Source organism: Lycium barbarum, chromosome 9 (assembly GCF_019175385.1).
Source record: "Lycium barbarum isolate Lr01 chromosome 9, ASM1917538v2, whole genome shotgun sequence".
Classification (NCBI taxonomy): domain Eukaryota; kingdom Viridiplantae; phylum Streptophyta; class Magnoliopsida; order Solanales; family Solanaceae; genus Lycium; species Lycium barbarum.
Window position 1 is genome coordinate 114,495,589 of NC_083345.1, and position 11,594 is coordinate 114,507,182.

At 34.9% G+C, this 11,594-nt stretch overlaps 1 protein-coding gene across 1 annotated transcript; it reads left to right on the forward strand.

Annotated features, from left to right (window-relative positions):
- Positions 1–5,131: 5,131 nt before the first annotated feature.
- LOC132611506 (autophagy-related protein 9-like) lies at positions 5,132–6,549 on the forward strand. Its single transcript, XM_060325924.1, has 3 exons — positions 5,132–5,768; positions 5,971–6,291; positions 6,436–6,549. The coding sequence occupies exons 1-3, from the start codon at positions 5,191–5,193 to the stop codon at positions 6,503–6,505; spliced, it is 969 nt and encodes a 322-aa protein (XP_060181907.1). The 5' UTR covers positions 5,132–5,190; the 3' UTR covers positions 6,506–6,549.
- Positions 6,550–11,594: the final 5,045 nt, after the last annotated feature.

Genomic DNA, 11,594 nt, shown 5'->3' on the forward strand with positions numbered 1-11,594 from the left:
ATGTAATGTCTTTTCTTTGTTTAGGTTTACCAATTAATGTTACTTATGTAGAATTTTTAAACTACAACAATTTCGCAGGAGGAGTCGGCCACTTGTATAAAAGAAGTCAATATTTCACATTCTTTATCATAAATTATTGATAGTGTCAATGTTTGCCGAGTTAAATATTCTTGTAATTTGAGGTAAATTTTCTAACATTTAGTCTATTGTTGAAGTTATGTAATAATAGACGCGTTCGTGTATTTTCGACAGACAATTCCGAATTGAAATATTGTCATCAGTTGTGGCTTTTGTTTATGATGTCTCATATACGATTCTACTAAACTTTCTATCCATTAGCCTACTCTTGAAGTTATATAATAATAGATGTTTGTGTATTTTTAAAATATAATTGCAAATTAAAAAGTTATCAATTGTGATTTTTATTTATGATGTTTCGCATAAGATTATGAATTTAAAATTGATTTATTTACAAATTTTGTATTTTTACAAGTTTTTTGGATCATGTGGTAAGTAACAAAAAATTGGTTAAACATTCTATCCCGTATCATTTAAACTTCTTATTAATTTAAGATTTTTGCTCCGTCTTATATACTTATAATCGCTAATTGCTATGCAGACTCAAGTTGCTCATACTTTGTAAGAAAAAAATTAAACTTTTCTTTGAATTGAAAAACCTACAAATGGACGCACACGCTTGTTGCTCCGCAAAGCGAGCTTCAAACTCTGTCGAAGAGAACCCTTCTTCTAGCGTTGCCAAAAGATCACCACCAATGATCTTTAATTTTTCCTCTAAGTATGGTTTCTACTTCCCTTTTATTTGGTTGTTACAATTTTTGTGTTCAGGAATTTGGAGTATTAGTCCTGAGGTTGACATTCTCTTTGAATAAGGTATCTCTTAATCCTTGCGGCTATGGATAATGGGTCAATTGGCGTATACAGTCAGACCTCTCTATAATGACATCCGTATATAACGGCATCTCTTTATAGTAGCCAAGTTTTTTTGGAATCGATTTTTTATGTTATATTTTATTTCTCTATAGCAGCATTTCACCTGTAACAACAGCAACCAACTTTATAACAGTACGCTTTTTATAAAATTACCCCCATATAACAACTATATTCTTTTTTTTGGTAATACAGTCAAGCCTCTCTATAACAGCATCGTTGGGTTCAAAAATTTTCAGCTGTTATAGAGAATGACTGTTATATACCTATAACAACATTGACATTTAAATAATACTTCGCTGTTATAAGCAAAAAAGATGCATAAAATCCAATTTTCATTTAATTGTCAAATTCTAAGCTTAATCACACTTTGTACAACGAAGGAAAATCGTTTAATAATGAAAATATATATATTCATATGATATTTTTTTGTCATAAATAGTGTATTAAATGATCACATATTTGGTCAAAATCTATACACTTATTACTGGTAATAATCATAGATATTCTATTTTTATAAAGATGATTAATTATTATATTACCAAAAAAAGAAGATAGTTGTTATATGGGTGGTAATTTTACAAAGAGCTTACTGTTATAAAGTTAGCTGTTGCTGTTATAGGTGAAATGTTGTTATAGAGAAGTAAAATATAACATAAAAAATCGGTTCCGAAAAAACTTGGTTGTTATAGAGAGGTGTTGTTATATGCAGGTGTCGTTATAGAGAGAGGTCTGACTGTATAATAATTAACTATCTTTATAAAAATAGAAAATCTATGATTACCGATAATAAGTGTAGAGATTTTGATCAAATATTTGATCCTTTAATACGCTATTTATGACAAAAATATCATATGAAGATATATATTTTCATCATTAAAAGATTTTCCTTTGTTATACAAAGTGTGATTAAGCTTAGAATTTGGTAATTAAAAATGAAAAATTAGATTTTATGCATCTTTTTTGCCTATAACAGCGAAATATTATTTAAATGTCAATGCTATTATCGGCGTATAACAAAATTCTCTATAACAGCCAAAAAATAGAGAGGTTTGACTGTACATCGATTGACGTACGCTCGAACTAGTCTATGTATGATATATAAAGCAGGGAAAAATAATGCTACATGGCACCTCTCTTAGGTCAGAATTCATATTTATCTTTTTTGTCACCATTTGACATTTTTTCCTTATTTTCTATGTAAATAATCTGTAGGAAAAGGTAAATACCTTATTTATCTTCTCTCATTACGACTAATTTATTCCTTTCCATTAAACGCTGAACCAGATAATTTCCCTCGCTCTTTGCTTCATAAAATTTTACTTTGTTCCATAACTCTACTTTATTTGCTTAGTAAATTCCAATGGGATTTTTTATCTACTTTGTTCCATAACTCTATTTTATTTGTTGAATCAACTTTTTTGGCGGTATTCTTAAATCATACTATAAATCAACTTAACATATCATTATAATTTATATCTATCATATTATAGTATCAAATACTCCGGCAAATTGAGATTTACATTTTATGGTTTAACTGGTGATACTATTTTTTGGGATATACAATGCACATTGTTCATAAAAATAAAAGTTATGGTCCTGATATGTCGTTTTATAGCTCAGAAGTGATTGTAGCAACGGCCATGAATATAATTGATAAGTGCCATGTTGTCAATGCATGATACGTTGATGGAGTAGCAGACTTGCAATACAATGTTGGATTATTCGTGGAATATTTGGGAAACTCTGCTTGCATAGAGGAATAAATTGCTTGGAGCTTGTGATTTACGGTGAGAGTCTCTATTTTCTATATTCTTGATTTTCCTCTCTTGAGAGCCACTGCCTTTTCTTTCTTCTTTCAAAATTTAAGTCTTTGATTTTAAGTCTTTCAATTTTTGCTTCTATGTTTCAAAGTTTACGTGTTGAAGCCGCCTATGACTCTATGCCTCACTAGCGTATTTTCATCATAGACAGGAAAAAAAAAATTGCTCTCTAAAATTTATAACATGCAGGACATCTACTTTTTTCATAATTAGGTATGTCCGTGGTTTATCTGCCTTTTTTATTTTTATTTTTATTTTATTTTTTATGTAGTTGATTTCTTCGGTTTTCATCATTTTATGTAATCAGTTTCCTTACTTTTTCTTTTTCGGTTTTATTTTTTATTTTGATTGTTCGGTTACTAGAGATGTGATCAATTGAGAGATTATGGATATCTTGAATATGAAATCGTCTCATCCTATAGAAATTAGTTGATTGTTATTGTCATTATATATATATATATATATATATATATATATATATATATATATATATATATATATATATATGGCTTAGAAAGAATTAGTTGATTGAGGTAAAAATTCAAACTATTAATTTTTATTGTTCTTTGGTTTTGAGATTTAGTCCTAATAGAAAAGACTGAATTTGTTCAAAATTGGTTAGCCCGGATAAACTCATAACTTTATTATTGTAGTGAAAGCAGCATTTAATGGGCAGTTTAATTATGGATTTATTATGTATACTTTTGACAAATAAAAAAGAGTTGAGTATTACCTACCGTCCTACAATTAAGCAAGTATAGCTAGGTAGTTTCAAATGTAGAAGCATATTAGAAACTAGTGAATTTGGCCGCGCTTCACGCGGTTATTTTGTGAAAAATCATCTATAATTTATATATATTTTTTGTTAACTTTAATCCGGGTGGAAGAATCGTGAAGTTGCATTCTCATTAGGCAAGTAAAACACCGAAAGAAAACCCCACAAAATTTCTTTCCTACAGTCTTTTTTGTATGAGCATCTTTTAAATGCTTTTAGAAACATTAGAATCCTCTAATAAATTTTCTCCAACTACAGTAAATGATATTTGGTGTGCAATTAGTATTTATTTGTTTTTCTTTTATTTTTTGTTAGATGGTCAAATTTTTATACATGAATATAAGTTGTGACTTTTATATTTTGTTTCTCTATTATAGGGCAAGGATTCTATTTTTAAAGTTTTTCTAAATCGTTTCTTCCTTTTCTTTAATACTCTCTCCTTATTTGTGATTTCTAATTTTTAATTAATTTCAGATAGTTAGCATTTGTTATCCCTTCTAAAATGATCTAACTTATTTTAATTTTATTTCTCACTAATTTTTTCTTAAAATTTAAAAAGTACATTTTTTTTTCTAATAGTTTCTCGAACCATTTTAATAGTCCTCCTATAAACATGACACTACTAAAAAAACAGGACTTCCCGACCTTAAAAAACCGACCTCAATTGAGGTCAGAAAAAAACCGACCTCATGAGGTCGGTAAAGTCGTAATATTTATTTTTCAATTTGTTTTTTAAAAATAAACCGACCTCATGAGGTCGGTAATTTTGTATCAAAATTTGAAAAAATAATGTACCGACCTCAGTAGGTCGGAAATTTATTTGATGCCTAATATTATAATTTTATTTTTAATTTAAAAAAATACCGACCTCGTGAAGTCGGTATTCTTTTAAATTAAAAATAAAATTATTAAATATACCGACCTCATGAGGTCGGTATAATTGGGCAAATAAATTAAATTAAAACAGAGTCAAATAAACCCTTCTCTCTCTTTCCTTATCACGTTTTCACTCCCCCCCTCTCTCTCTAACCCTAATAATACGTCGTCGATATCACCATCATTGCAGGGAGTCACCGTCGCCGCCATCCCTAATTAGTACTGTCGTCACCGTCGCCACCGTCCCTAATCAGTACCGCCGTCGCGTCCACAACCAATCATTTGAGGTATGCTTTCTTTCTTTTCTTAATTAATATTGCGCTGTAATTAGAAAGCTCCTGATGATGGTTAATGTTCTATATTTGGCATTGTGCTATTAATTTGATGGAAGAATTTCCAAGTTTATTTTAAAAAAAAAAAATCTATTTCCACTAGTTCATAAGAAAGTAGGGAAGCCTGACATTCAAGACCATTCTTGTTTTTGCAAATTGGGAAGTTTATGTCCATGCCAAAGACAATGTCGGGTGCTATGGGCTTTTACAGTCCTGTCTAATGAGAATTGTGCCTTTTTTCATGTGTTTGTTTTTAAATATTCTGAATTTGTGATGGACATTTAAGGAATGCTAAAACATGAAATACTTATTCATACTTTGAAGACCATCTGAAGAATGACATTCCCCCCCCCCCCCCCCCCCCTTTACTTTTCAGTGCTATATTTTAATTACTTGGTCCATGGGGAATGGTTTTGCATATCGTTAGCGTACATGAATGATGTTCAGTGGACAAAAAGGCGCTAATGGCCTTAACATATTCAAATGGAAACGGCATAGCGAATCATCTTTGAGAACAGGATTGCTTGATAATGTGCCTCCTGAAGTTGAACTGTCGGACTATCGCAGAACACCAAGTCCAGGTAGTGAAAGCCTATCTGGGCTTCTTAATGGTGAGAGCGTGAATGTTGAACCAATTGCTGATCTGGACGTGTTCTTCGAGAGGCTCTACAACTATTATTGCGAGAAAGGATTATGGTGCATTTTTATAAAGTGGATATTTGAGCTTCTGAGCCTAGCTTTCACCATATGCTTTTCTGGGTTTTTCCTGTTGTACGTTGATTGGAATGGGCTCCGCAACGCCAAATGTGGAATGGAAGCTATGGAATCTGGAATTAAGCCTTGTGATCTGGCCAATGAAGCTCTCCATCTGCACCCATTGAAGCCTCTCACGCTCTTTAAAGCCATTGTTTTGGGTTACCTGGGGATATTTTCTATCTACTGGATATTTTGCTTCTTAAGGTTTTTCGCACAGCTAAAAGAAACCCTGGAAATCCGTCAGTTCTACTACAGAAGGTGAGCTGAAATATTTTAAAAGATTCTGAAATTCAATTTTTCTGGAATATCATTCATTTCTTCTTCTTGCTTTAGTATAATTACTGGGAACTCAGGATGTTGACTGAGTGTTGTCTTTCTCTGTTGCATGTTGTTAGCTCATTGCCAATACTTCTTTCGTCATTCCTCTAGCTAATCACAATGGTGTTATGTTTGTGTGCAGTCTTCATGTAACAGACAATGAGATACAAACCATTCCATGGGCATCTATTCTTGAAAGAGTTGTCCAGTTGCAAGAATTGCAGCAACTTTGTGTAGTCAAGAATCTTTCTATTTATGATGTTGTTATGCGATTAATGCGGAAGGAAAATTATTTGATAGGAATGCTTAACAAAGGGCTCCTTGCTTTCCCTATTTCTCACTGGGTACCTGGCGCTGGTCCAGCTATCAGTTGTGGCCCCAATGATGTGGGTAGTCGTCTAATACTGACAAAAACCCTTGAATGGACCTTAAATTGGTGCATACTGCAGAGCATGTTTGACAGGTATGTGACAGTATACACCTATGTTGAAGTCAAATTTCCATGCAGTGGTTAGTAATCTAAGTCATTGAAGTTTGTTTTTGTCCACACATCTTCCCTATTTTGTTCTCCACTTCTACTATCTAAACTGGTGTTTTATTTTTGCAGAAACTTTTGTATACGAAAGGACTTCATTTCTGATACCAATTTGTCACACCCTAGTCTTGATAGGGCATGATGGGCACCCGACCCTTTACTTAGAGCTGAGCGAACCCGCTGGTTCTCGTTATATTCATAATCTCACTGGACTCTTAAATCACAAAATGAAATGCATAATGAAAGCTTTTCAAAATCATTCTTCTCATCTTTCTCAAATTAAGTAAAATCTGTAATCATATGAAATTTGTAACATAATGCATAATGATATATCGGCTTGCAGAGCCTCTTGCAAGACTGACATGCTATATACGTGACTCTGTCTGCAAAGTCTCTAACATAAATCGATTTACCATAACATAGATACTCTGACTCGGCAACACTCCGGAAGGAAATGGAGCTCGCCAATCCAGCTGGAACATCTTCTAGCAACATGCTCAACTCATCTATATACACCTGCGTGGCGTGAAACGCAGCGTCCACAAGAAGAGACGTCAGTACGAGCAATGTACTGAGTATGTAAGGCATGAACAGTGACATAGTAAGAAATACCGAACATGGAAAATAATATAGTGGACGTATGGGGATAAAGTAATATAAAAGAGATCAACCTGTGCCTCTGAATGCCCCTTTAAGGCGAATGTCGTGCATGCCTAGATTTTTAAGAATTTTCCCATTCATATCCATACATATAATATCTCGTCCGGTCGTTAAGGCGCGATAATATATATAGATACATATATTTATATATACATAGCATCTTACATGGTGTTATCTTACTCGGCCCTTTCGGGACTCGGTGTTATCTTTCCCGGCCCTTTCGGGACTCGGTGGTATCTTACCCGGCCCTTTCGGGACTCGATGGTATCTTATCCGGCCCTTTCGGGACTCGGTGGTATCTTACCCGGCCCTTTCGGGACTCGGTGGTATACCCAACTGATCAATGGGATGCAATGCATACATACATACATACATACATACACATGAAAATACATAAATGAAATCAACGTCATTATTAGCATTACCATTATCATCATATCAATCCTTGAAGGACCAACCGTCGCAAGATGAAATCGGCGACGTCACGGGAGTCTCGAGAATCATGAACTTAGGTAGCACGGGAAATAAAATCGTTATCATCGCTATATCTCACCTCGAAGGAATGAGTAACATGAGGTGAGACCATCAACAATAAGTACGATTAAGGGATTCATGGAATGGCTTAATAATCTCATAATGCCCTCAAATCATAGCTTCGGAGTTTCAAAAGAAGAGAATCATCATCATCGTCACAATCATCATAGACATTATTCCGTTTAACGTCATAAGAGGCTTTAAGAGTCATGAACTTCGAGCTTTTGAAAATAAGGCGTTATGGAAACATTTACGGAATCATAATATAGGAATCATGCCTTTGAAAGAAAGGAACGAGCCTTAACATACCTGTTCGACCTCCTATTAGCTACGCTTATTCGTCCGAGCTCAAAAGTCTATATTTAAGAGGATTTACATTAACATTAGCCTCTTTACCACACACTTATTCCAAGCTTCAAATCAAACTATTCTATATTCTGCCGAAAATCGAGCAGCATCTCCCCTGTTTATATGCCTAGCCCAAATTCGCAATTCAACAACCAACACCACAATAACAATACCAACATTAATCACATCATTTCCCATACCAAATTATTATATAAAATAGCCCACACGTTTTTTTCCAACTTCCATAACTACTCAACTCACCATACAATCATTTTACCGTTCTATTTCTGTGAATAAGCCATTATTAACATAAATAGGAAGAGATTCATACCTTTCTCCCTTTAATATTGCTGTATCTTCACTTTTCCATGCTAATTTTAGGCCACAACACGCCGCTATATGATTCTACAACAATATCTATGCGCTATCCGGACCGGGATTTGGAAATTATACCTGGTTTGGGCTAAAAAGTGGGTGTGAGAAGGTTGGGGAATATTTTGGAAGATTTGGGAAGGTTTTGGGTGTGTTTGGTTGAAAAATAGAGGGCCTCCCCCTTTTATAGAACGGTCCAGGTTCTGCCTGGACCGACATATATTTCCTTTGGGCGCGTTCGCGCCCCCCCTTTGGGCGCGTTCGCGCTGCTTATTTTTTCTGCCTGCACCTTCGTTCAGTAAAAAAGTCATAACTCTTGATCCCGATATCGTGTGAGGGCCCACGACCTATGGTTGGAAAGCTCTTTCAATTATATACAATTTCGTTCTTTGTGTGTTTCCAAATTCCAAACTTATAATATCGTTTTGACCCCTCCAAGTCAGATCATCCGAAAATGTTTCCTTAAATCGTCCTTTTGGAGGGCTTATGCCTATATTTGGCTTATGGGTACTTCTTAGGACTTGCTCAACTTTTCATATACTACTCATATGTCTCTTCACATGTCCTTCATGAAACTCCGGCATGTGGGCCCCATTTGGCTTACAACAACGAGGGCGTTTTGGCAAGTGACATACGCACCGATTCACCCCATATGGTCTTATTTGTCACATATCATATATATGCCATTATTTACTCTTATAATATAACCTTTCTCCTTAATCCTCGCATGACCTTACTCTTGTTCGGGCTCACACTAAGCTGTCTACAGTCTAGGTAGCGCAAAATTTTCTGGGGTGTAACATTCTTCCCCCTTAGGAACATTCGTCCTCGAATGTTGCAGTATTGCTAACCCACAACATCATCTTTGATTCCTTAGAAGTGTTATTCTTCCTTTAGGGTCCGATTACCAGTTGCTTAGACTAGAACTTGGGTCAGTCTCTCCTCATTTTTCCTTAACCCTTTTATTGCCTTCAATCAGCTTCTTTCACTTCATTGTCCTCATGTACATGATCAGAGTTTGACTAGTATCTCACTCTCGTTCTATCGCCATTGTTGTAGTCCTGACTTGCCGTGCCATAACTATTCGTCTCCTGTATGTATTCTCTTTTTCTCGCTGCTTGTTTCCCTGTTAGTGGGCAATTACCTTTCTTATATACAACGCCCTCTTTGCGTCTATCTCTTCGGTACCATATCGGTCCATCCTTTTTATACTCGTTGATCTTAGATATATACTCTACCGATTCCCTGTAGTTCATTAGTCCGGCTCCCTATTCTCTTACATCTTGTCACTACCCCTCTTAATTTTACAGTACAACCCAGAAACATAGGGCTACGTCAATTCTTACTCCATTACGACCCTCTTACAACATATATATATATATATATATATATATATATATATATATATATATATATATATATATATATATATATAGCTTTGATTTCCTTTTACCGGCGGTCACTTTACTCGTCGTTATTCCTTATTGGCTTTCCGTGTGACTTTCTTATAATTGTAGTTAGGCATAACTTTACGTTGATGGTTCATATAATTCCATAGTATATGATGTTTTTCCATTCATAAGAGTAGCGTGCTTTTTTCCTTCAAGAATTTCCAAACTACCAATCATTGTTCCTTTTTGCTACAATTGTTATCCCTTCCGGCGCTAAAATTTCCTTTTGTCGTCATCCTAAGTATCCTTTGGATTCGTCGTCCTTTCCCTCATCCTTTGTGAACTTAGCTTGTATACCTTTCTTGCTCTCTTTATTACCCTTTTGGACATGTCGCTGCATACTTAGGTACGATGCACTTCCTCCCGATACAAAGGGTTCAAACCATGGTCTAGAAATATCGCAGCTCATGTTGGTATGAAGTACCCTCTTAAGTTGTCTTTCATACTTTCTTCCTATGTCTGTCTCATGGTACATTTATTGTCAATTCGTTTCAGTTTCTTTCTGATACCTTCCTGATATGCCGATACGCCTCGAACTCTAGCCCAGAGTTAATGAATTTCTCCTTCTGGAGCTTGAGAACGTCATAGTTCCTTTCAAGTCCAACATGTTCTTCCCCCCTTATTAAGGAGGTCCTAATACACCAATAGCGTTCAATTTCTTTTCTTCCTCACGAATTATTTTCAGTCCAATCTCAAAGGATACCCTTCAATCGTTTTATTCCTTCGCTGACTAACCCTTAGATCTTATTGAACTCGCTTCTACAAAAATTCTCACTTCAAACTACATCTATTTTTCATATCTGAGTGCGTTTAGAATCTTTGCACTCTATTCACTCATTTTTTTCTTATGAGTCTTACCTTACGGTGCCTTCAAAACAAATCCACACTTCGATCTTCAATCCTTACTTTCAATTTTAAGCCTAATACGTTCCTTTCATCGATTCACTTAATGTCCATACTGAAACGTAATAACGATAACAACTATATCATTTCCATATAACTCTCACTTTTTGTTTTAGGGTCTATACTTGTCACATCTTAGGATTCGTCGTTTCAATCTCTACACTTATGCTTTCCTTACTTGCTTCCCCCCTTTTAGGGTCTTACTTATATCACTCGCAATTCCATTACCTCACTTCCAATCTTGATTTCATGTATCCCTTTCCTCAATTCCTTTATTATACTGCATCATATTCATGCCATTTCCCATAATTTATAGTTGCAGTAATTCCTGTGTGAAGTATTAACATACTTATCTTGCAATTGCGTAATTCAGTAATACAGCCAACGGAGCAATCCAAACAAGGATGTATTTTACTTAGCTCAACCGTTAATTATGAGTCAATGTTTACCTCCGCTCCAATTAACAACTCTGTCCCATGGGGATACTCAAAATAATAGTATGTTTAACCGTCTGTACCATCCACGTAGTGTTACTTATCCCATTCTTCGATAGTCAGCATTTACTGGTAGCGTCATCTTCCCCTTTTCTTTCCATCTCAAGTTATTTCTCTTTTTCCCGTAATCGACTTACAGTAATCGTAAATTTATTTCCCTTAAACCGCCATCTGTCTTATCAAGGATCTAAGTCTCATGCTCAACTAATACCCCCTTGTACGTCATACTCTTTTATTCTTGCGTTGTACTCAGCATTGATTTCAAAGACAATCATAATCATATCTTTACTTGTTATTGGTGATAGCCTTACTTTATCACTTTATCATCATGTGGCGAACTCGTAACTCATAGCCACACATTTCTTTTTTTCCAGCTTATTCCTTTATGTACTTTACTTGTTCTGTCTTAGTATAGGGTATCCGTAGGTGACACATTTTCCTTTTCTCATAATACGACTACTTCTTAAGC

What these genes read in the sequence shown, in the direction of transcription:
- LOC132611506 (XM_060325924.1), top strand. Translation starts at nt 5,191, where the DNA reads ATGATGTTCAGTGGACAAAAAGGCGCTAATGGCCTTAACATATTCAAA. An exon ending in CGTCAGTTCTACTACAGAAG is followed by an intron (nt 5,769 to 5,970) that starts GTGAGCTGAAAT and finishes GTTTGTGTGCAG; the next exon opens with TCTTCATGTAACAGACAATG. An exon ending in CTGCAGAGCATGTTTGACAG is followed by an intron (nt 6,292 to 6,435) that starts GTATGTGACAGT and finishes TTATTTTTGCAG; the next exon opens with AAACTTTTGTATACGAAAGG.